Source organism: Neophocaena asiaeorientalis, unplaced genomic scaffold (assembly GCF_003031525.2).
Source record: "Neophocaena asiaeorientalis asiaeorientalis breed wild unplaced genomic scaffold, Neophocaena_asiaeorientalis_V1.1 scaffold39, whole genome shotgun sequence".
NCBI lineage: Eukaryota > Metazoa > Chordata > Mammalia > Artiodactyla > Phocoenidae > Neophocaena > Neophocaena asiaeorientalis.
The window spans coordinates 7,183,093-7,210,090 of record NW_020175670.1 but is presented as its reverse complement, the minus strand read 5'-3'; the positions used below and the strand labels follow the sequence as shown (position 1 = coordinate 7,210,090).

Genomic DNA, 26,998 nt, shown 5'->3' with positions numbered 1-26,998 from the left:
TAATCGGGGTGCTTCGGAAAAGCATCACAACCCAACTTGGGAGCTCAAAAAGGGTTTCTCAGGGAAATCATTGCAGAAGCTTATGCAAAATCTCACCTGAGTTTGTGAAAACGCAGATGTAGATCTGCGAGATCGCACTCCAATCCGGGCCACAGGGCTACTTCCTGAAGCCACTAGCACAGAACCTGTGGTCACACACCACCCACCTGGGTCATCACAAGTCTTTCTTAGTCTCCTTGAGAAAGACATGATGCTGGCAGGAACCTTCCATGCCTTCTTCAAGGTAGCAGTATGGACCAAACCAGTGCAGAGGCAGCGGCTCTGACCTCTGGGGTTTCCTGGAATAGTTGACAGAGTCAGCGTGTCATAGGAACAGTCCTGTTAGAATTAACTGCTCAACCAGTGTGTACTGAAAATGGTATGAGGTCAAAGATGGCAGAATCAGACAAGGGCTAAATGGCTGGATTCACAGTTCCCTTTCCCTCCCTCCTCCACGACCCAGGCTTCAGAGGGGACTCAGGAGAGAACTGTTTGAAAACAACCGATCTAGTTCCCACCTTCATCTTACAGAGAGGAAACTGAGATCCAGAGAGATACAAGGGACTCATGCAAGATGAGCCATTCCTTTGTGTGCGGTAAGGCGTGGGGGGATTATCAGTCAGTCAATTCCCTAATTCACGACTTAGCATTTGGGTGGGATGCCACAGAGGGACACAGAGCTGCAGGTGCAGGTCCCTACTTCTCCTTAAGGGCTATCACTCCACATAGCTGAGGAGGCCGGTTCTCCCCCACTTCTCCCGCCCTCTTCCTCGCTGCCTCGCAGTAGACTCAGTTCCCTCAGGGCTGAGAGAGGCGACTGAGGCTGAATGAATGATATAGCCTTTTAATTTGCTTTTAATTATCATGGCCTGGTAACCCTTCCAAAGACCCTTCATGGAGAGTAGTTTTATTTTTCTACTTATTAACCTCATTCACTAGACTGGAAAAAGAATTCCCATCCCTCAAGGCCTCTCACTTTCATTCTTCTAATTCTTTTCTTTTTTTTCAGCACCAGGAAAGTAATGTGTGTAAAACTGGAGCCAAGTATATTGTGGTTTCAAACACAAGCCTGTTTGGAGCAGAAGCCTGTGGGATTGTTGCGTTTCAGCCTCAGGGGACTGCCCCAGTGGCCTCAGTCTGTGAAAGGGAGGGGCCTCAATGGCCCTTTGATTCAGCCCAGATCTGGAGGTGGAGGGTGGGGAAGGAGCCGGCCTGTCATTTGACACTCTCTGTTGGGCTTTGCCCTGGGCCTCCTTTCCTATTCAGGCCTCCCTGGAGCCTGCAGGCCTCTCTGAGGATGCCCTGACTTGGCCAGTTGTAGCCATGCCAGAAATTCCTGGCTGCTCGGGAAGTATACCAACCACCCCAAGGGCTCAGCTTTGAGAATGCTGCTCTTCATAAAGTTCCTCCTCCTAGCATGCACACACACACACACACAGAGAAATGGACACACACAGACATACACACACATACACACAGACATACACACACAGAGAGACATACACACACACATACATACAGAAACAGACACACAGAAGCAGACGCACACACACAGACACACGCATACACACACATACAGAAGCAGACACAGAAACAGACACACACACAGACACACATACACACAGAAACAGACACACACACAGACATACACACACAGACATACACAAACAGACACACACACAGACACACACAGAAACAGACACACACACACAGACATACACACAGAGACAGACACACACAGACACACACATATACACACATACACACAGAAACAGACACACAGACACACACACACCTTGCCCTGCTTTAATAGGGCATTACCATATGTTTACTAGTTGATTTTTAAAGTATTTGTTGTTCTTGTTGTTTGCATGAAAAACCTAAGAGAATAGACCAGCAAATTATCAGAACTGATGAAAGAGCTTAACGAGGATAAGAGAAAAATATAGTGTTGTGGTTATAGCTTTGGATATTGGACAAGTTTGAACTCTGGCTCCACCACTTACCATCTTAGACAATTTACTTAACCTCTCTGCACTTCTCTGGACTTCAGCTCCCTCATCTATAAATAGTTATAATAATAAAACCTTCTTCACAGAGTCAATGTGAGATTGAATGCATTCCACACATATAAAATGCTTAGAACAGTGCCTAGCACGTAGTGAGGATTATATGAATGTTCGCTATTATGATAAAAGTCGCTGGCTTTGAGATCAATATACAAAAATTGTTTATATTCAACACACTGCAGCAAATCATTAAAAGATATCTTTTTAAAAGGTTGCATTTATATCATTTTAAACAGCATGAAATAAGATGCCTAGGAATAAATCCAACAAATGATGGCATACTTTAAGAAGAAAATTATAAAATTTTATTGAATGTAATTAAAGATGACCCAAATAAGTGGAGAAATATTCCACGTGCATGAAGAGGAATATTTATTATCTTGAAAACCTTTCCCCCCCCCCATATTAATCTTTAATTCAAAGATATTCCAAACAAAATGTTGAGGGGTACTTTTAGTGTGTATATATATGGAATTTGACAAGCTGATTCTAAATGAAGATTAAAGACCAAATAATTGAGAGGTGGAGTATAAGCAGAGGCTGACAAATAGAATAATGAAACAGAATAAAGAGTCCAGAAAGACACTCTGCATTTATGAAAACTTGATACATGGCAAAAGTGGTTTTACAGATCACTTGGAATAGAATGAATTATTCAAAAAACAATGCTGGGGCAATTGGTCTGCCATTAGGAAAAACTCAATTGGATCCCTGCCTTACCCATACTCTGGACTAAAGACTTAAGTGTGAAAAACAAAGTAAAGAAGGTGATGGGGCTTCCCTGGTGGCGCAGTGGTTAAGAATCTGCCTGCCAACGTAAAGGACACGGGTTTGAGCCCTGACCCGGGAAGATCTCACATGCCGCGGATCAACTAAGCCCGTGCGCCACAACTACTGAGCCTGAGCTCTATGAACCCACAAGCCACAACTACTGAGCCCAGGTGCCACAACTACTGAAGCCCGCACGCCTAGAGCCCGTGCTCCGCAACAAGAGAAGCCACGACAATGAGAAGCCCGTGCACCGCAACGAAGAGTAGACCCCGCTCACCACAACTAGAGAAAGTCTGCACACAGCAACTAAGAACCATCACAGCCAAAAATAAAATAAATAAATTCATTTTTTAAAAAAAGAAGAAGACTGATGTTTTTGGGTCAAAGAAGAATTTCTTTTTTATTTTCTCTTTCAGTTTTTTTTTTTTTTTTTTTTTTTGCAGTACGCGGGCCTCTCACTGCTGTGGCCTCTCCCGTTGCAGAGCACAGGCTCCAGACGCGCAGGCTCAGCGGCCATGGCTCACGGGCCCAGCCGCTCCACGGCATGTGGGATCTTCCCGGACCGGGGCACGAACCCGTGTCCCCTGCATCGGCAGGCAGACTCTCAACCACTGCGCCACCAGAGAAGCCCTCTCTTTCAGTTTTATTGACATATAATTGACATACAGCAAAGAAGAATTTTTTTTTTTTTAGAATTTCTTAAACAAGACTTGGAAAGCATAAATCATAAAGGAAAAGATTGATAAATTTGGGTTAAAATTAATTTCTGTTAATATTTTATTATTTTCTGGTTAACCAAGGTAGGTTAATGGTCCCAGCTTTACACTCTCTGGGGGTAACAGAATAATGCAAATACATTGGCGCCCTTTCTACGGTGACTTTGCATTGCCTCCCTACTGTAGAGTAGGCAAAATGCGCACGTCCACACAACTGAGTTTGAGCTTGACCACATGACTTGCTTTGGCCAACAGAATGCAGAATAGCATACATGATGCTCAACTAGAGATGTCAAATGTGCTGGTGTGGTTTACCCTGCCCACTACCATCTATCATGAGAAGAGCATGCCCTGAATAGCTGTTGGTGTCACTGTCAGATAGGTCAGGGGTTGCCAAACTAGAGCCAAATCTGAACTGCCACCTGTTTTTATAATGAATGTTTACTGGAGTACAGTCATGCTTATTCATTTATGTATTGTCTATGGCTGCTTTCATCATACAATGGCAGAGTTGGATAGTTGTAGCAGACTATATGTTCTGCAAAGTCTAAATTATTTGTTTACATGGCCCACTACAGGAAAAGTTTGCCAACTCCTAATATAGATTTATTGATTTTGCTTTTCTTCCATTGAGAAAACTAAGGTATCCAGTCTACTGTGGTAGGCAATGTTCTATAACTATCCATAAGAAACAAAAAAATTCATTGGTTAAATAACAACCATATAATAACTCTCTCAATAAGAAAATGTGTAGTTCTTCCTTTTATGGCCCACATCCTGCAGCAGTCAAGTCATAATATGTGAATTTTAGAAAATTTAAAGCAAAGTAATCTATGAAACTTGTATTTTGAAATATATTATTTGAAACTGATGAATAAGAAAAAGTAAAGGGACAAAGTATTTTTATCTTAAATATTTGCACCTCCAAAAGGCTTTCTGACAGCCTTCTCTGAAGAACTACTGCAATCGATTCTCAGTCCCTGTCTATTGCATCACCCTGTTTATTTAATTAAAAATTTTCACAATTAAAAAAAAAATAGGGCTTCCCTGGTGGCGCAGTGGTTGAGAGTCCACCTGCCGATGCAGGGGACACAGGTTCGTGTCCCCGTCTGGGAAAATCCCACATGCCACGGAGCGGCTGGGCCCGTGAGCCATGGCCGCTGACCCTGCGCGTCCGGAGCCTGTGCTCTGCAACGGGAAAGGCCACAGCAGTGAGAGGCCCGCGTACCGCCAAAAAAAAAAAAAAAAAAAAAAAATAGCTGCTGGTGTCTTCAAATGAGAGGTACATGGAGCAGACCTAACCAGACCTGAAGTCTAAAACAGAGCCACCCTGGTTGACTAACAGACCTGTGGGTTAGGAAAATAAAATTATGTTGCCTCAAACCATTGAGATTTTGAGGGTGCTTTTTAATACAACATTATTCTAGCAATAGCTGAGTAGCACATTAACTTAATTTAAAAAAATTATTATGGAAGGATGCTGGGGGCTCACAGAGTCAATAACAGGGTGGAGGCGTGGAAACAGGCAGGAACTAGGATATTTCTCGAGGATAAGATGCAAAGACCCGCAAGAAGTCTGAAAGCAGGTTCTGGAAGGCTGGAATGAAATAGAATTCTTTTCTATTTCTTTGATCCTCCAGTCAAGATTCAAATACCAGGATGAGAGAATGTAACTGACGTAGCTTGGGCCACCTCTCTACCCATTAATGAAGGAATGCTGGAATCTTGGTCACTGTCTCCCAGACTATGTCCAGTGGGAAGAAGGAATGCCCAAAAGGAAATGTTGTACTTTTAAGAAGATGGGTTTGAAACTGGGCAGCCAGAAACATGAAATGGCCAAGACTCATACTGACCAAGCAAACTTCTGGTTATGCTATTTCTTCCACCGAGGGACTGAAGAAGAGAATACTCACCAGCATTTGTACTTACCTGTCAGTAATGATACTTTTCACAGTAAACTTGTGCTTGGTCTCGAGAAAAGGCTATCTAACTGTTAGTTGCCAGAACTGTTTTCCTGTGTCTGTGTAGGGCCTACCTCTGCATCCCAAGTGACTTCCTGGAGAGGGTCACCTTAGCCACTAGCTGACCTCCTAGAGGTCTCCTCTGAGGCCACCATTTTCCACCACAGAGACTAGAGGAGTAGTCTAGACAGAGTAAAGGGAGTAGCAGCAAGCAGGTTGGTTTGTATTAGATTTTACTTTGAAAACCTAGGTAATCAGAATAAGGTTTAGCTCACATAACCAGCTGGGCATAGTTGGAGTAACTTTGTGTTGGGGAATAACTCAAACAGAACTCTGTTTTAGGAAAATTATTTTTTCTAGGGTATATGGGTTGGAGAACAGAAGGGAGCAACAGTCCATGGAGTCTGTCTCTACAGTGTAGTTTTCAAGCTAGAAATATAACCATGGGGAATTTCTTTGAGATATTTCCTACTCCCCAGAAGTCTTCCATCCAAGGCCAAGGCAAGCCTGACCCTGCTAATCATCAGAGACTAGATGAAATCAGCCGTGTTCCGGAGTACATGGTATGGCATCAATAAAGGATTGTGGGTATTTCTACATTGGGGTTCCCAGACTGTGAGCTATGAATCATCTGGAGAGCCTTGGAGCTGTTGCAAGATACCCCAAGTCTATATACACCCCAAACACAGTCTGAGGCTAGGTAGATAACATATCGTATATGTCTGCACTACTCTTCCCTAAATGTATGTAGAAGTGATTGGATTTAATTCAATGCAAATTCCTTCTCAAGAGTTACTAGAGTCATAATAATAGTTTCTTGTTAGTATAGATTTTTCTCAACCTATAAATATTACTGTCAGAGAGGGGTCTACAAACTAGAAATAATATAGCACCAGTCTCACTGAATTGATGTGAGGTTTAATTGATTAAAGGCCTGCGGGCTCTTAGTGCTTGAAACAGAGTAAATGTTCAGTAAATACCAACCATTATTATAAAGCGAGCTTCATGTTTAAAAGGTGGGAACTACTCATCTCAATAATCTTTAGAACCATTCTTGTGTCACTGAGTTTTAATGGCTTTATGAATTTTATGATAAATCTTGTGAAGGGGAAAGAAATACTTTGAGATCTGTTGATCCTGCTGGTTCTAATTTCGAATGCGTGAAATCACTATGGCTATCAGCTGTTCCCAACTCAGGTAGAAGGCATCCTTGGAAAAGAGCCCGTATCTCTTTGATCGACAGCGTGGTGGAGAGAGGCCAAACCCGGGGACCTCCGGGAACTGAAAGCTCAACAACAACTACTACAGTAACCACAAGGTGTCGCTGTGACCCCAAATTTCACACACGGGCATCCGTTCGTTTTCCAAGCTTTCTTTCACAGTGCTTCTCAAACCCTGCTGAGCGTACGCATCAGCTGAGGTCTTGTTAAAATGCAGATTCTAATTCATTAGGTCTGGGATGGAGCCTGAAATCCTACATTTCTAACAAGGTCTCAGGTGATGCCGATGCTGGAGCTTTCAGCATTTCTGCCTTGTTATCTTGATGTGGGCCGGGAGTAAGAGTTAAGTAGACCCGAAACGCGGCCCCGTTCTACGCCTTTCGGAGGTAGTGGAGAGGAAGAAGGAAGAAAAATGGGAAACAACAAAAGAAAAAGAGGGCAGCTTTCTTTTAACATGCCAGTCCCACGAGCCTCCTGCGGTTCCGTCCTCTGAAGAGTGACTGATGTGGCAGGTGCCCTGGTCAAGGTGAGCCGTGGAGAAGATCAGAAAGGGTTTTCCCGGAACGTACTTTTTCTGACACGAGGGCTCATTAAATAACTTATTGCGGAACTTAGAAAACACGAAGTGGCCAAATGCTTCAGCACACACTCCATAGCTCCCCCCAAAAGCCAATTCAGGTTTCTAGTAGAATCCGTATAAATAGGCTGAGGGGAGCCAAACTGAGAACTGAAAAGGTGGACTAGCTGGAAGAGACGCCGTGCTGGTGGCGTTGCTCTTGCATGCACAATGGGCTCTATTTTAATATCATGATCTTCTGCTTTCCGCCTCCGGAAAGTCCCGTGGGTGGGGAGCAACCTACGAAGTGAAACTGCTTCTAACCCGACTTCCCTGGGGCCCTGGCATTAAAGTTAGATGCACGCTGCAAAATGAGAAGTTGCAGTGCAGCTGGCTCCCGCTGTGCTGCTGCTTCTCTTGGGGTTTTTTTTTTTTCGGTTTGGGTTTTCCTTTTTGGTGATCTTCGTTTATTATTTGTGGCCTTTTGGGGCCTGAAGCTGGTTTTAAGACAGAGATTTCAAAATGAAAAACAAATTTCTATCTATTCAGTTTTAATCTATTATATCAGTTCAGTTTAAAGCTTAGCCGGGTTTTGCTTGTAAAATCTAAGGAAGATGTTAGCTCTCAGTTTTTTTTAAGGTTCTGACAATGGAGTTAATTTCTCCCCTCCATCCTCTCCTGGGCCTCCTTAGGGGGCAAACCTCCCCATCCAATTTGCATAAAATATGCAGCAGGGCGTCCTACCAGAACCCAAACTGGGAAGAAAAGTTTTGCTGTTTGGATGATGTTCACTCCTCTACGTTTACATGCATAAATTGCTATGAATAACTGGGGGGGTGGATGGTGTTTTGGGGGGTCGCAAAGGAGGGGTGGGAAGGAGCATGGACAGGGGAAGGTAGGGGGCGCCGTTTCACACTCCTTCCTCCCTGGGCTGGTTCAGAGCTCCCGGGAAGGGATTTACCAGGAATGGATTTCATGAGAGACTCGGTGAGACTCGGGATCCCAGCATTGAAGCTTTGAAATGCTGCGATGTTGACAGCCAGTTTTGAGTAAAGAGGTTTCGTCGTTGTCGTTGTTGTTGTTTTCGGTACGCGGGCCTCTCACTGTTGTGGCCCCTCCCGTTGCGGAGCATAGTCTCCGGACGCGCAGGCTCAGCGGCCATGGCTCACGGGCCCAGCCGCTCCGCGGCATGTGGGATCCTCCCGGACCGGGGCACGACCCCGTGTCCCCTGCATCGGCAGGCGGACTCCCAACCACTGCGCCACCGGGGAAGCCCCTCGTTGTTGTTTTTATCTCGTGTAGCACATGTAGTTCAGCTATTTGTTTTGATTACATAAACAACATACTTGGACTTGGGGGAACCGATTTCCTGAACTTTTTAAAGAATAAAATGTTTTAAAATTCTAATTTGAACTTGTTATCTAAATTGTAAAGGCTAAGAAATATGACACAATTTTATGGTCTTTGCACAATTATGAATCCTGAAACAATCTTGTACAAAAACTGGAAAGGGAAACGGCAAAGGACCAAAAATTACTTTTGCCCAATAGACTATTCACAATTTTGCCTTCATAATTTATTATTAAGCATCAAAAGATCTAGTGATTTTTCTTCACTTTCACTTTTCAGAAAAACGAATATTTGACAATATATTTGACAATGGGAAGAAATTTAAAGGTTATAAAATTTATAGAAAAATTTCACCAGTAATTATTTTGATTATACATACTTATGGTACTTTTTAAAATTTTTTATTTATTTTATTATTTATTTATTTTTGGCAGTGTTGGGTCTTCGTTGCTGCACGTGGGCTTTCTCTAGTTGCGGCAAACGGGAGCTACTCTTCGTTGCAGTGCAGGGGCTTCTCATTGCGGTGGTTTCTCTTGTTGCGGACCACAGGCTTTACATGCGTGGGCTTCAGTAGTTGTAGCGCATGGGCTCAGTAGTTGTGGCTCACGGGCTCTAGAGCACAGGCTCAGTAGTTGTGGTGCACAGGCTTAGTTGCTCTGCGGCATGTGGGATCTGCCCGGACCAGGGCTCAAACCTGTGTACCCTGCACTGGCAGGCGGATTCTTAACCACAGCACCAACAGGGAAGTCCCCTTTATGGTACTATTTTTATTGGAATGAAAATGCGGTGTTTTCCTCTTTCCTTAGTGTTTCTTTAATAAGGAAGTTTTCTGAGGTTGTGTATATAGCCACAGTCACTTTTTATTTTAAAAAGTTGACTGGTACTTTATAGATTTGGTAGTTTTTTGTTTTTGTTTTTGCGGTACGCGGGCCTCTCACTGTTGTGGCCTCTTCCGTTGCGGAGCACAGGCTCCAGACGCGCAGGCCCAGCGGCCATGGCTCACGGGCCCAGCCGCTCCGCGGCACGTGGGATCTTCCCGGACCGTGGCACGAACTCGTGTCCCCTGCATCGGCAGGCGGACTCTCAACCACTGCGCCACCAGGGAAGCCCGATTTGATAGTTTTATAGTGTATATTTATGTGCACCTAAATCAATAAGTTTCTTTTTGAAGGTTTATTTATCTATTTCTGTAACAGAGTCATTTAATATGACATAAGATTTTAAATTATTAGTCACTTTTAGATAAGCTGTAAGCACTAATAGGATTGTCTTACATTTCCTAATTTTTTTTTATTGAGGCACATTTAACATTACACAATGATTCACATTTAACATTACATTAGTTTCAGGTGTACAATATAATGATTAGCTATTTGTATCTATTGCAAAATGATCATTATAATAAGTCTAATTAACATCTGTAACACCATAATAACATTTGTAACACCATACATAGTTACAAACTTTTTTCTTGCGATGAGAACTTTTAAGATCTTCACTTGTAGCCGCTTTCAAATATGCCGTACAGTATTATTAACTATAGTTACCATGCTGTAGGCTACATCCCCATGACTTATTTTATAACTAGAAATTTGTACCTTTTGACCCCCTTCACTCATTTCACCCACACCTCTACCCCTGCCTCTGGCAACCACCAAATCTGTTCTCTGTATCTATGAGCTTGTTTTTTTGGTTTTGTTTTTGTTTTAGATTCCATATATAAGTGAGATCATGTAGTATTTGTCTTTATCTGTCTGACTTACTTCACTTAGCATAATGTCTTCAAGGTCTACCCATGTTGTCACAAATGGCAAGATTTTTTTTTATGGCTAAATAATAGTCCATTGTTTATATACCACATTTTCTTTATTCATTCACTATCCATGGACCCTTAGGTTAGTTCCATATTTTGACTATTGTAAACAGCTGAAATAAACACATATTCTTTTAAAATTAGTGGGGTTTTTTTTCTTCAAATAAATACCCAGGTATGAAATTGCTGGATCATATGGTAGTTCTCTTTTTAATTTTTTGAAAAAACTCCCTGCTGTTTTTCATAGTGGCTGTACCAATTTACATTTCCAACAGCAGTGCACAAGGGCTCCTTTACCTCCACATCCTTGCCAACAATTTTTATTTCTTGTCTTTTTGATGACGGCCGTTCTAACAGGTGTGAGGTGGTATCTCATTGTGGTTTTGACTGCATTTCCCCGATGATTAGTGATGTTGAGCCCGTTGACTTGGTGAGATTCTGAATCCTAGCATTGCGGCTATGGGATGCTGAGATGGCGACACCCAGTTTTGAGGAGAGAGATATTGAACCCACCACGCTATGGAGCTCAGCATGGCTTCTCACCTCAAGATGAGTGGATTTGGGATTCTTGGGAGAAAGCACCCTTAGCATGAACATTAACACCATCAAGAAGGCACTTCGGTCAGCGAGGTCAATAGTGCAAGACGCCTTCAAGGACCTTGACAGGCCCCAGTCTAGCTACCTGAGATAGCTGGAGTGGAGTAGACCGTGGTGGTACCAGATGGTGAGAGCGGCTGACAGTGTGGGATATGAGCACACTCAAGGCTCCTTGGGATCTCACAGAAGTATTCATAGGGACCAAGAATTTGGGGTCATTGATGTTGATGAGCCTTCTTTGTAGCTACAGGCAGTGAAGACTGGAAGCACTTGGGTTACACACCAGATCATGCTAATTGCTCTTACGCAACAAGATCCCTCCATCTGCGAACAGGGTCTAGCAGGAACAGTAGTTAGTTTCCAAGCTCTTGGGAGGCAGCCTAGCAGAAAAGATATGAAAGCAGGCTCTGTAATCAGACCACCTTGAATTTCTGTCATTTACTAGCCATGAAACCTTAACTTTTTGGTACCTTGGGTACTTTGTCTATTATATGAGAATAATAATAAAATTTAATTCACAGGTCTATGAGAATTAACAGGTAAAGTTCATAACAGCCTTAGAACAGTGACAGGCACATATAAACCCCAAGAAGGGCCAGGTTTGTATTGTTACACAGTAGGCCAAGATACTTCAAACAGCATCATGGAGACTGACTGATTCCCCTCTTTTCTAGAAATAAAAGAACCAGGAGGAGGTTGAGGGCTGATGGGTCTCTGGATCTCCTCAGGGCTAGTGAGTCTAGGAATTAAAAGAAGACATTGGTCCTAATGACAATGAGAGCTAACCTGGTAGAGATTCTTCCAGCATATGTCTCTGGTCTATTTTTTTCCCAGGACCAAAGGTACTGTTTCCAGGAAGCCAAACTCTTCAGGGCCTTAGGACTAGAGAGCTCCTGGGCACAACTAAGGCTCTAACTTCCTCCAGGGGGAGAACATAAGTTAATAATGTGGTACTTTCACCCATCATGACATAAAATAAGAGATGCCTCTTCTTTCAGTTTTTTATGAAAACCATAGGAGGAACTTCCTATAACCTTAATATCATGGTACTAGAATTTGCCTGTTCCAAACTTTCAGATCCATCCGTCTTAGCGCTGAATTTCACCACATCCCCATTAGCACTCGAGACAAAAACTGTCCTGCTGCCAATGACTTATTTTGAAACTGAAATAAGTCATTGTGCCACCAAGAAATAAGAAGCAATGTATGTTCTGACTGCATAAGCCAGGATATTCTCCTTCTCAGAGCTGCCTCTAGGGTGTGCAGGGCGGCAGGAAAATTTTTTTTGCAGAGCTCCTATTTTTTATACTTATTATATAAATAACTGGATTTTAAAATGTTTCACAAGGTACAGACCTATGTGAAGTATAGTGACTTTTTCATGGAGATGGATAGAGAAGAGTTACTTGTCCATTGTCCATTGTGCATCGGAAGATTCTTTGTAGGCTCCAAGCACCATCTCGCCCTGTTCAAATCCAGGAACCATCTCTTCAGGCATTTTATTGTCCAATGTACTGTTCCTGGTTAATTTCCACCCAAAAAAACCCCCAAAACGTAGCAATGCTGTAATTAACCACACAAACCACACGGCTCTTCGGAACCTGTTTCCATTAAACAGTATAGATCTTCTTGCCTCTGCAGTTCCCTGATAGCATGTCTGTAATGATGGTTTTATTGTTACTCATGTCACTGCATCTGTCCACGATGCCTTACAGTGACTCAAAGCTTGGTGCTGTGCCTCACTGATGCAAGTCTTCCCCAGAGTATGTAGGAAAACATAAACTAATATTTGTTTTCTGGTCCTGTTTAGTCTTACATTCAGAATTTTATGGTGGAAACATAGAATAAGGCATATTCCAGTCGTGTCTTCTCTTGGACTCTTGAGATGGTGATCACTGCCTCCCTAGAATGGGAGCTCTTTCAGTGTTGACTGAAAACACACCATCGCCGGTGGGGAGGGTAGTGAGGGGTCCATGCAAGAAGAGAGAGGCTCAGTTCCACTCCCACAACATACGTCCTTCCCTTATGAACATGGCTTACGACAGGGAGAGCATGATGTCGCCATGTCAATGGGAGGTGAGAGAGCACATTGACCGGAAAGCCCATTGGTGTTCAGTCTTGAAAGCCATCCTCCAAGGACTACCTAATACATGGCACAGAACTGCAGCAATGGTGGTTATCACCAGGGATGCTGGGGGCTGGGGGATGAAGCGGGCAGCATCTGCTGTCACACCTGCCACAGGTACTGAAGACAGGAGGTGGCACCACAATCAAATCACAGGTGGACACAGGCCTACACGGCTGGCTCAAGCCCAAGGGTTGGTGGTAGACTGTTGGTAGCCCAGACCCCCGACTTCATCTTGTGGTCGATATGAGAGTCACCCCAAATCAGCACGTGTGCACCATTCTGGTGGCCCAATCTTGGGTGACCCCACGCTGTTTCAGCCAGCAGAAGTGATCTTCTTGCCAGACTGTCCGCCTCAAATGGAGGCCCACCCACCAGTCTCTGAGAGGACCCCACAGGTTTGAGATCCAGCGCTCCGTAGGATACCTGGTTGGCCTCATGTGCAAGGCAGAGGGTCAGGAAGTACCTTGAAGGGTCATGTGAAGACCAGGATCCATGTGGGTCTGGATGTGGGCTAGGGACATCCTGCTTGGAGGACACTGTCAGGCCTGGCCATACCAGGGCTTAAGAATGTACCCGTCATTACAGACATGCTATCAGGGAACTACAGAAGCGAGAAGACCTATCAGAAAATTCAAGGAAGTCTCTCCAAAGACCTGGGGGTGGGGGAGAGGGGAAGGGGTCTGAGGAGTGGGCCACGGCAGAGGCTTTTTTGGCCCAGAACTTCCCCTTCTCCTTTTGAAAAGCTGATACAGCAACAAGAAGAGGGGCACTGATGGGGGTTGTGGGGGGACCATAAAACCCATTTGTGGTGATTCATATAATCCGCAGACTCTGAAATTCAAGGGCTGTCCACAGCAAGCCCCTGAGATGAAGCGGATCCCAACAGGAGTAAGTAAAGGGAGAGCCAAAGGTGGGGGGCGGGGGGAGACGACCCAGGGACGGCTGGTCCCAGAAAGTGCAAGCAAAAATATACTTATTGAAGGTGAGGAAGGCTCCCTGCCGAGTAAATCTATGTGCCTGATGTACAACAAAGGCTGACACTGAAGAGGGTGGCCTTGGCTGCCCTGCTGGACCTGAGAAGAGCAGAGGCGGCCAATCAACAAAGCGTCTACAGACAAACTATATTTCCTTTGGAAAATCCTTGGAGAGTAGCCATGTGCCAAGCACTGTCCTGGGCAGAGGTGGAAACAACATCTGTGAGCAAAATAGACCAAATCTCTGCTCTAAAGGAGTTTGCATTCTAGTGGGGGAAGATGGAATAAGCAAAATAAATAGAAAAATGATAATGGAGGGCTGAGGTCAGTACCAGCTTCACACAGGTGAAAAACGGAGCTAAGGGACCATGGGAAGTCTCCCCAGCAGAGTACCAGTGGTGAAGTTGTCCTCACAACCTCCAGGGGAAACCAGGATCCCAATTATTCTTCATCCTGTATACAAAGAACACGTTCTGGCTTGTGGACAAAGGGTGGCTAATCTGAGAAGATCGTTGTTTTAGGAACAGGTTGAATCAGATCGTTGTTTTAGGAACAGGTTGCAGGACGCCCTGGTGAGTAGGGAGAGACTGCAGATAGAATCTAGATCTCAGATAATTGTGGGGAAGATTTAGCGGTTGTCCAGCGGCTAAAATTAGAAGTTGCTGAGAACTAAGCCTAATGTGTTATTTTTTTAAATTATAATAAAATGTCTATTTAAAAAACTGTATTACTAAACTGAGGACTGGAATAACTGCCATGAATAACCCAGTCCTGACAGCTTTAGGGCTGATGTTATCTTCTTTGTTTGTTCCAAGTTAATTAATCTGTAAAGGTAAGAGTCTCACGCTGCTAATTCATGGAAGATCGACAGTCTTCACACAGTGTCTGTCTGACTCTTTCCGAAGCCGTGACTCACACTAATATCAGCAGCCCAGCTGCTGGGAGCCTGGGAGGAGAGGTGCTCTCCTAATCCTCTGCCATCTCTCCACTGAGGTTTCCTCGGGCTTCCCCTTCTACCAGACAGACCAAGGCTCACCAGGAAGGAAGAAGAGAGACACTCAGCCTCAGGGCTGCTGAACTCGAGCTCCTCAGAGCAGACTGGCCATCGGCCAAATGGAAGTACAACCTGGCTTCTAGATTGACACCAGCCTTCTCCCTACACTCTCAGGCTGACCTTCTTGAGTCCACTTTTTTTTAATGGCTACTAGTGTGAGGAATTCATACGACCACAAACTATAAGGAAATACAGTAGATGCAGAGCCCAATTTTAGCCTGCTTAGGAGATTGGTTTTATTAGCTTGAATGAGCTGAAATAGATATTTTTGTAAGTCAAGAACAACCAAATATTGGCAAATTCACCTGATTCAAGCTGTACTCAGGAATCCGTCAATTCTGGGTTCTCAGTCTTCTCTTCCTTTCACCTATTCCTGCTCTTCCTCTTCAGCTTCTCAGAATTTGCCTTCAAATTCCACTCTCTATCCTGAAGCCAGTTGAGTCCCTACTAAGTTCCTCTAGCTAACCCAATGTCCATTCCATAAACATTCATTGAGCATCTTTTCTGAACCGTGGACTGAGCAAACTGCCGGTGATACAAGGGCAGAGGGAAGTCTGTCCTCACCTTTGAGGAGCTCATAGAAGAGTAAGAAAGGGATGTTTTTTTAAAGATATAGCATCAGTTTGGTGATGAAAATATGTCCCAAGTGTTGTAGAGAATAGAGGAACATCATGCTTGGGGGAAAAAATGAGGAAAGTTTCAAAGAAGAGTCGACATTTGTATTGCGCCTGAAGGATATGTAAGATTTCCTAAACGAACTAAGTCAGGAAAGGTATCACAGGCAGACATGATGTCAAGTTCTAGAGTCTGGGGGCATGAAAGGAGATGAGTGCTCTGGGAAAAGGCCAATAATTTGATAGGGTTCAATGATAGGTTGCAAGGGTGCAAGAGGTGATTGGTGTCAGATCTTAAAGGCACTTCCTTCCTTTATCATGTGGGTGAGCCAATAGGGAAAGAACGTGTTTGTTCTTGATGTTTGTTTGTGAAATATAATTTTGCAAAATTCAAGACAGCTTGTTTTCTTTCAATGAACTGTGAGGCTAGAAGGGACGATCAAACAAAATGAGTAGGATGTGTAGGCTTTTAACATTATCTTTATTGTTTTCTCTGCTTGCAAAAGAAGTATAGATTCATTCTAAGCAACTCCAACATTACAGAAATATACAACATAGAAACCAAATGCTCCCTGTAATCCAAACCCTAACCACCTACACCAATGTACGGGTATATACTCCTTTAGACTTCTATTTCAATGTATAAAACAAAATATAACTTTCTCCATACCAGAAAATATAGAGCTACCTCATTTTTTAATGGCTGTGTAATATTCTGTTACATTAATGTACTATAATTTGTTAGATCGATCCTTATTTTGTGGACATTTGAGCTGTTTTTAATTTTTCATGATTACAAACAATGCCAGGATGAATACCTTCTTTACATAAACCTTTGCAAATTGCATTTCTATAGGATACATTCTTAGAGCTCCTTCAAGGAACTGACATGAAGGAATGATAATTTTTCATTTTAATAGATATTGCCAAATTGCCATCATAAAGGTTGTATCAATTTATATCCTAACAGTATATTCAGGTCCCGATTTCCCTAGGGGTGGGTGGGACTCTATAGGCAGTCTGTTCTTATCAGAGAGATTGCAGAACCTCGAGACTCTTCATTCAGTTCTGTGAATGTCTGCAGTTCACACATCTCTCTGGTTTCTAATAAATTAACACGAATAGCAGCTCGAAGGTTTGCCCAAAAAAGGCCACACTTACGCCTATCCTTGGGCCATTCCAAGTATGCTTTCTTTTCCATGAGAGTTTTCAGCTTAGGATACCTGGTAGGAATACAGTAGAGCGGAATGGGTTCCAGTAGGATAAGAATTATGCAATCAGAACTTTCATGGAAGAGACTGTGATGGGCAAAGTAGAGTTCATAATGGCACCACTCCGTCTGGACAAAGTTGGGAGACAAAACAAAGATGGACTTATAACTTTTCTCAATGCAGTTTATGGTATCTTCAGTAATGCTCTTGCCAGGGTCAGAGTTTCCCTCACGAAGGCAAATCAGGACAGAACTATCTTCTTTCTCTATATTGGGAATCAGTTCATACTTCACCCAGGCAGAATCATGTTCACTGTATGAAATCAACACATGGAATTGGATATTTCTCTTGAGCTGTTCTTGGCTGGTCTTCCTAACCCTGTGCCATGTCTGTGTCCATTGACCTAGCATCCTGAGATACCAGGGCAGATCAAAGTGGAGGCAGCAAAAGGCCACAGCCGTCCCCAGAACTAGCATGATAACCACAATGGTGACAATCAACAAAGCTGTGTTGCAAGATATTTCAGGAAGATGAACATCCTTTAACTGAGTCCCCTTTAGATTCAAAGGGTATTCACAGATGTATGAATCTGACCACCCAACCATCATGCCCTCTGAGTATTTTTCAAGCTGAATAAAATCTCTTAATTCACAAGTACATCGGAATGGATTTCTTCCTACATTTAGAGTCTTAACTTCCTGGCAGCTCTGGAAAAGCTCCAGAGATGGGCTGAGAATTAAGTTCATTTCAACGTTCAGAACTGAGAGTCTTCTGAAATGACTGCACCCAGGAAGATCAGTTAGAAAATTAAATGCAAGATTTAACTCTCGCAAGGATGTCAGGTGAATAATGTCTTTAGGGACAGTTTGAATTTTGTTATTATTCAAGTCAAGTATTTGAATATTTCTGGGCAAGCACCTGAAAACAGAATCAGCAAATTTGTTGGATGACAAGTTCATGGTGATCAAGGTTTCTGGCCACAAGCAGTTTTCATCATTTTCATGTTGTAACAGATTTTCGCTCAGATCTAAGTGCCTCAAGGATGTGTTGCCGGCAAAGCAACTCACCAAGGAAAGTGTCTCCAATTTATTGTCCTTCAAAATGAGAGTTTTCAAATGAGGCAGTTGGATAGATTTTTTAAACACGTCATCTGTTAAGATATTGTTAGCAAAATTTAAATATTAGAATCTCGTAGGATATATAGGGAACAGCATGTGAGGCATTTGCGCATCTGATATTGTCAGGTTTTCTATATCCATTTTGGTAAAAAGCAAGTAGACTCTCTCCTGTGGGATATTAAAAATTCTGAAATGTACATTCTCCAATTTTATAGTTCTCATTACAGTGTTTGAGTAGTCAAATGAATTGTGGTCAAGATAAACCTTACCTCCAAACGTCACATGTTGAATCTCGAAGTATTCTACCGACGTATGCCAAACAAATTGGAAGATAAGCAGAAGATCATCCCAGAGTAAATCAACTTTATTAAGTAACAGAGTGGATGTCTTGGCATTCTCTAAAATAAGATTTTGCTGAGTTTCATAACTTGCAAATTGGCTTTTGCCATCTATATTCGTAATTTCTAATATTTTTGAAGTCTTCATTCCATCACGCAAAAGAACCCAGAAATTTGTGTTCATTGGTAAAACAATGTGAAGTTTTGTTGTGTTTAAGATGGGCAGGCTACCTTCTTCATAATGAGAAAGAGTTCTCAATCCTAAGAAGACAGTATTTAGATGCAAATGAGCAATTTTCTGGAAATCTGATTTTTGTATTTTTGCCCCACTCAAACCTAGGATTTCCAGGTGTGACATGTTGCCAGTCTCCTCGCAGGTAGGCACAGTGTCAAAGTCATTGAAGGACAGATCTAAATGTCTGAGACCTGCCAGCGAGAACCAAGTTACACTCTTCAGTCTGTTGTAAGACACATCTAAATATCTTAACTCCTTGTTGAATTCAAAGGTCTTGATATCCAGCTCTTGGATTCTGTTATGGCATAGAATCAAAACTTTCAGTTTAGAGAAGGAATGAAAATCTGAACGCTGGAGTTGAAAAAGGAGGTTGTAGGACAAATCCAGTATGGTTGTGGTTGGGGTCAAGTCTTCAGGAACCTTTCTTAAAGATGCGTTTGAGCAGTTGGTGGTCAATTCTGTTTCTTCTGGCAGCTTTGAAGCCCCACTATGCACTGACGTAACAATACTACAAAATACGTAAATGCTTCTGATATGTTTCATTGTAATTCTGAGGCTTTTATCGCTGGTTCACCTCAGATGACGTTTTTTCACACATCACCTCATATGAATGAGGAAGATGAGTTCAAATTCTGGAAAGACAACATATAATGTTAAGTGGTTATGTGATTTGTTAAATCCTGTAGGATTTTTTTTTTTTTAATGCCAACATCTGACTGTATTCACCAAGAATCTGGATTAGGGTTCCAACCCATTTATGGAGTCTTTGCCTTGATCTCAGAGCTTGGCTTTATAGATTTCCAAGCCAGGTACTGTGTCACACCCCCATCACTGAGGCAAGTCAGGATTCCCAGAAGGGAGATAGATATATAATAGTTGGCAGAAGTTCCTTTCACCCAGTTCAAATTAGGAACTGCGTTGCTAGGTCATATTCAACAACCCCCTGCCACATCCCCTTTTGATAGCCTGAAAGCTTTAAGGAAATGAAAATAAATTTTTAAAAATTAAGATTTTTTTAGAGCAATTTAAGATTCACAGCAAAATCGAAAGGAAGGCACAGAGATTTTCCATATCCCTCCTGCCTCCACACATGCACAGTCTCCCCCATTATCAACACACACAGTGGAGTGGTGCATTTGTTACAACTGATGGACCTACATTGACTCCTCATAATCAGGCAAAGTCCATAGTTTATGCTGTCATTCACTCTTGGTGTTGTACATGCTAAGGGTTTGGATACATTATGGATACATGATGACGTGTATTCATCATTATGGTATCATACAGAGTATTTTCATTTCCCTAAAAATCCTCTATGCCAATTCATCCTCCACCCACCCCATAACCGCTGGCAACCATGTGTCTTTTTTTTTTTTTTTTAATAAATTTATTTATTTATTTTTGGCTGTGTTGGGTCTTCGTTTCTGTGTGAGGGCTTTCTCTAGTTGTGGCAAGCGGGGGCCACTCTTCATCGTGGTGCGCGGGCCTCTCACTGTTGCGACCTCTCTTGCCATTGCGGCCTCTCTTGCTGCGGAGCACAGGCTCCAGACGCGCAGGCTCAGTAGTTGTGGCTCACGGGCCCAGTTGCTCCGCGGCATGTAGGATCTTCCCGGACCAGGGCATGAACCTGTGTCCACTGCATTGGCAGGCAGACTCTCAACCACTGCGCCACCAGGGAAGCTCACCCACTTGTCCTTTTATTGTCTCCATAGTTTTGCCTTTTCTAGAATGACATATAGTTGGAATCATACAGTATGTTCCTTTTTCAGATTGGCTCCTTTCTCATAGTAATATGCACTTAGGTTCCTTCCATGTCTTTGCATGGCTTGATCGTTCACTTCTTTTTAGCACTGAATAATATTTCATTGTCTGGATGTACCCCAGTTTATCCATTCACCTACTGAAGGACATCTTGGTTGCTTCCAAGTTTTAGCAATTATGAATAAAGCTGCTATAAATATCTGTGTACAGGTTTTTGTGTGGACATAAGTTCTCAGTGAAAGTAATTCTTCATCACTGAATGCTGTGGGCCCCTGAATTAATGCCATGAAGTTGTTCTTCAACTTTGTATTTGTGAACATAGAGAGTCTCTTGAGTGAATATCTGACTTTCAGTAACACTTACCCATGTGTATAGAAGGTCCAAAACATGGAAATAAACATGGTTCCTGTCCTTGTGCCTCCATATGTCTTTAGGCTGGTGGCAAAAGCAATCTGGATCACTGCCAGATAGGGATAATGATAGAAAGAATTTCCATTTCTTGAAGCGTTTTGAGGTGCTAGGAGATATACTAAACACTTCACGTATATTATCTCACTTATCCATCACAAAACTCTGGGAGAGAAGTACTATTACCCACATTTTATAGATGAAGAAACTCATGGATGCAGAATTCTGAGGATTTTGGAAGAAGAGTCAGGCTTCAAGTGTTTGATTAGACACAGAACAGAGGTGGTTGGAGAACTAAGAATTTCATATTATTATTCAAGATATTTATTGAGTACCTACTCTGCCAGGCACTTTTTCTAGCCACTGAGGCTATAACAGTGAATAGAACAGATAGAATTTCTCTTCTGACTCAGTTTATATTCTAGTAAGGGGTAAGAAAGGAGAGACTATACACAAAATAATAAATTTATCTGTTAGGTGGTGATCAGGGCTAGAAAGAAAGTAAATGAGGGGACCTGAGGGTGACTGGGGAGTGATATTTTGTACAGGATGGTCTAAAAAGGCCTCACAGGACCTTCATGCAAAGATCTAAAGGGAGTGAGGAAGTGAGCCACTTGTTGTCTGGGGATAGAGTATTCTGGAGAGAGAGAGCAGGTACAAGTTCAGAGACCTGATGGCGGGGGGACATGTTTGGAAAATGTGAGGAATGACTTGTGGAATTGGGGGAGGTGGATTGAAGACATCAGACCTTGTAAGGATTGGGAATTTTCCTCTGACTGAAATAAGAAACGAGTACAGGATGTAGAGTAGAGGAGTGGCAGATTCTGGCATACATCTTAATGAGTCCTCTGCTTGTCTGTTGGAAATGACTGGAAGGGCACAAACCTGGCAGGGAAGAGCCCCGGGACACTATGGAATAATTCATGCAAGAAAGAAGGTAGAGAGGGAGGTGGTGAGAAGTGGTTAGATTCTGCTATTAAATTAGTAAATTCTTCACCTTTACGTCCTCCCACACCAGGAACTCTGAAAACACAAGGGAAGGTAACTAGCAGTGGTGAGAGTTTTCCTGCTTCTACTTGCATGTGTTTAATACACATTGACCCTCAGTCTCCCTCAGACTGGTCACTCCCATAGACAAGCAGGAGGAACAAGAGACAAACTCACGGTGTAGTGAGACTTCTCTGTACTGTTCATGCTGTCCCGTTGTTCTGAGAAGCTGTGTGCATGTGTGTGTGTGTGTGTGTGTGTATGCACCCGTGCAGGGATGGTGGGGAGAAAAACTGGCAGAGCCAACACAAAAGGATACCTGGAATATTACTCGCTCTCAGCTGGATTTTTCTTTCTCTAGAACCTGTCTGATTTTATTGTTGTGGTTGTTCTTGTTGAAGTGAAGAAATTCTGGAAAACACGTTGATATTTCCTAAGATAACTTACAAGTGAAAATACTTTATAAAATTGTTTCATAGAAAATAGGAAAAGGGAAACCGAAATGTCATGTCAAGCATCCTGTGACGTGAGTGTGAAGAGAGAATGTTGATTTTTTTTTTTTTTTTTTTTTTTTTGTTTTCTGGGGCCCTCCCCCCCCTGTCCCCTGCATCGGCAGGCGGACTCTCAACCATTGCGCCACCAGGGAAGCCCGAGAATGTTGATTTTTGATATTCCTTGTCCATTGTGCCCTCAGTGGAAGAGGACCATGAAAGGCACTGGTTGGGGGTGGGGCTGAGGAGGGGCGGGCCCAGAACTGACCTTTCACTTTTCCACTGAGATAGTCCCTCCATGTTTGTTTCCTCCAGTCCATCCCATGCAGCCCTTTCTTGGTCATCTCCTTTTTCTGTAACATTTAATATACCATCCAATGATCAAAATAAGAACAAATTCCAACATAAAAAAAGAGTCTCGGGCTTCCCTGGTGGCGCAGTGGTTGAGAGTCCGCCTGCCGATGCAGGGGACACGGGTTCGTGCCCCGGTCCGGGAAGATGCCACATGCCGCGGAGCGGCTGGGCCCGTGAGCCATGGCCACTGAGCCTGCGCGTCCGGAGCCTGTGCTCCGCAACGGGAGAGGCCACAGCAGTGAGAGGCCCGCGTACTGGAGAAAAAAAAAAAGAGTCTCTGTGATATAACTTTATGTCCATGGTTATTTTCCAGATTTTAGGAATCCAGCAAAATAAATTAGTTGCCAATACCATAATTTTAATCCATATATTCAGCATGCCTAGTAGCATCTCCACGCCATATTGACTCTCATGCAAATGAGGCAGTGGCCACCTGATATCTTTTTGGATAACAACTACCATTCACTGACTTTCTGTAGATTGATTCCTACAACCACCACCTTGAAAGGTAGGTGCTATCACTGTTCAGCCTTTACAGGTAGACAAGGTGGCTCTCAGAGAGGCCCTGTAACTGCCTCACAGTCACAACTTAACCCATGGTGAGTGCAGAGCCTGGGCTCTTAGCCACTCTGCTATCTTGTCTCTCTAGGGTGAGTCAAGATAAATCTGTTTTCAAAATACACTATAATATATTAATCAATGAAATTATAGCTCACTACGTCATACTGAGTCTTTAACGTTTCCTTATACACAGTTCAAGGAATCCAGTGAATAAGTCTGCAAGTGCCATCCAACTTAGGTTTTAGGTCAGTTACTTACAAGGATTGACATGGATTGAGCCATTATGTAGAGCACTGTCTTGTTGAAGCCACTGTATTTTGGGGTCCCTTGTTACAGCACCCTGCCTATGTCCTACCTAATGTACTATTGCACTTAGAATGAAATCCAAACTCCCAATACTGGATTATAACGTCTCCCAGGAGCTGGTCTTGCTTCCTTCTGGGATCTCGTTTCATATAACTCTTCTCCTGACCCTCTGCACTCCAATCATACTGCCCCTCTCTTTGTTCCTTGGCCACATCACGCTTGCTCCAACCTCAGGGCCTTTACCCTAGCTTTTCCCTCAGCTTGGGATGCTCTTCTCTCATCTTTCCTTGGCTGGATCTTTCTTACCATTTAGGTCTTGGCTTAAAGTTTATCTCCTCTAGGGAACCTGATTTGGCCACCTAATCTAAAGAGGCCATTTTGGACTTCCCTGGTGGTGCAGTGGTTAAGAATCCGCCTGCTGGTTCAGGGGACACAGGTTCGAGCCCTGGTCCGGGAAGATCCCACATGCTGCGGAGCAACTAAGCCCGTGCACCACAGCTACCGAGCTTGCGCTCTAGACCCCGCGAGCCACAACTACTGAAGCCCGCGCGCCTAGAGCCAGTGCTCTGCAATAAGAGAAGGCACCGCAATGAGAAGCCTGCACACCACAACGAAGAGTAGCCCCCGCTCGCCGCAACTAGAGAAAGCCCACATGCAGCAACGAAGACCCGACGCAGCCAAAAATAAATAAACAAAATAAATAATTTTTTTAAATGGGAAAAAAAGGCCGTTTAGATTAACTTGGTGTTCATTCCCTTCATCCTATTTTATTTCTCTACAAAATAGAGCACTTACCACTATCTGAAACTTTTGTTCATTTATTTGTTTGTTGATTACTTCCCCACTGCTCACACCCATGAGAGAAGGGGTCCGACATTCTGGCTCATCTCTGTATTCCCAGCACAGAGAATAGTGCCTGGTACGTTGCGTGTGCTCAGTAAATACATTAATGTATATATGAGTAAGTGAATTATCTCAATTTTTTATTCCTTAGCACAATGTGGTACATAATATGCTCTCAAAAATATGTATCAGATGAATTAATTGGAGTTATGAATTCCTGTTATGATGCAATGCATAATAATCAGAGAATGAGTCTAGTGATAGGAATTGATCACTAAGGCATCAAAGAGATAATGTATATAAACCACTTGGCATCACACCTAGCATATCACAAATGGTAGCAGTTATCCGGGCCAAGACTAGGGTGATTTCAGGCACATATTTTAAGAGGCACCAAGTAACTCAGTAATCAAGATAAATAATATTTTAATAAAATATCTTTAAATTAATATAAAATCCATAATGAACAAAATGTCAAAATTTTTTCATAAAGACAGGGTTAGTATTACTGATTTTTCCTCTTGTCTCGGGTTCCAGTGTGGCTTGGTAGGACATTGGCAGTTATAGTCATTAAGAAGATGAGGTGTTTTTAACATTATTATCTCACAGAGTACTTCAGTTCATAGCGACTTACTTTAAGTTGCTCCTATGTCTAGGAGCTATGGCCCTTGAAAAATGCTATGTCTAGGAGCTAAAGCAACCCAGTTGCTTTATCTGGAATCCCCTAAGTTGAGATGTCATAGCTTTCATGTTTTACCCATGTTTTACTCTTCTCTCTGCCCAATACCACAACCTCATCTGAAACTTATTCTAAAGAAGTGAGAGGAACTAACTCTTTCTGAACTTCTCTTAATATAGTAAAATAAAAAGGTCCTCTCTCTCAGGCAATGCGTATAAATTATGGCATTTCATTTAAGCATTTTTAAAAATAGGACAAACTTTTGATGAAAGATGCAGTCAATAAATATGTTACTATCATAGTCATGCTACTGTTACTGGGTGCTGAAAGCAGGTGAAAAACAGAATGACTTTCTTTAATAGTTTATCATTTAAAAGTCCAAGTCAAAAGACACCATGAAATGATTATTGGTGGCTTGCCAAAGAATACTTAAACATCTAATTTCTCTTTTCCCAATGATGCAAAAACAAAAAATGGAGAAGGGGTTAAAAACCCATCGAATGTTGAATAATCTTTACAACATAAGAGTAAGACAGACTGACATTTTATGAGCGTTTCCTGTTTGCCTGGCACGGGGCTAAATGCTTTCCATACATTCATTATCTTGTTCAATCCTCTCAACAACCCAACAAAATGATGGATACTTTTATCTCCATTTTACAAAAGGAGGAGCTAAAACTCAGAGGTTAAGTAACTCGCCCAAGGTGAGCCAGTGAATAAGCGGTAGAGCATGAATTTGAACGCAGACCTATCTGGTTCCTTGGGAACCCAAATGGAAGGCATTTCAAACTCTGAAATGAAAGAGCTTAGGGTGTGATTACCGAGGCTAATTCCGTTGCCGGGACTAGTTGTCACTGTGGCCTCTTCCTCTCTTCCTACCTTATGTGCCTCTCTCCGAAGCTATTGATACTCTGCTAGGTGTCATAAATTTCTGGAAACCCAAACCCTCAAGCACCTGCAAGACAATTCCTCAGATCAATAGTGATCAATAGTAAGCCCAAGGTCACTCACTAATCATTAACATTTAGATTAGTATAGGCAAAATAATAAATACTGAAAATCTGAACAAGGCTGCTTTCCTCCCATTTACTGAATAAGTCTGAAAAATCTGAAAATCGGAACAAATCTACTTTCCTCCCATTTTCTTTAGAAAAGACCATGCAGCCCTTATTTCGTTTTCATGAGTGTTAACAGCAGACAAAACTAAAGAGTTCTTACCCTCAGGCTTGCAGCGTCTCCGTCAGAGCTGCAGGTGTGGACGATTCATAGACAGGACTAGAATTGGCTGGAGGAGTGATTGAATCAAGCTTTTCTGTGAAGCTTACGCTCCTTTGCCCTCTACTGCATACTGGTGGCATTACATGTTGCGTGAGTTCATACAATCTTAGATCACTTTTGAAAGAATTGCAGTAAAATACACATAATGTAAAATTAACCATTTTAAGTGCACAGTTCAGTGGCATTAAGTACATCCACATAGTTGTTCACCCATCAGCATCACCCATCTCCAGAACCTTTTCATCGTCCCTCACTGAAACTCTATATCCATTAAGCAGTAACTCCCATTTCTCCCTCTCTTCAGTCCCTGGTAACCACTATTCTACTTTCTGTCTCTATAAATTTGCCTACTCTAGGTACCTCAGATAAGTGGAATCACACAATATTTGTCCTTTTGTGACTGGCTTTTTTCATTTAGCATAATGTGTTCAAGGTTCTTCCATGTGGTAGTATGTATCACAGTTTCCTTCCTTCCCTTCTTAAGGCTGAATAATATTCTGTTGTATGTATATACCACATTTTGTTTATCCATTCACCCATCAATGGGTATTTGGGTTGTTTTCACC

At 42.6% G+C, this 26,998-nt stretch overlaps 1 protein-coding gene across 1 annotated transcript; it reads right to left on the bottom strand.

Moving 5' to 3' along the window:
- Positions 1-16,324: 16,324 nt before the first annotated feature.
- On the bottom strand, positions 16,325-26,749 carry TLR10 (toll like receptor 10). Its single transcript, XM_024731694.1, is given in 2 exon segments — positions 16,325-19,396; positions 26,373-26,749. A coding segment is annotated over 1 exon segment (2,436 nt). The 5' UTR covers positions 19,308-19,396; positions 26,373-26,749; the 3' UTR covers positions 16,325-16,871.
- Positions 26,750-26,998: the final 249 nt, after the last annotated feature.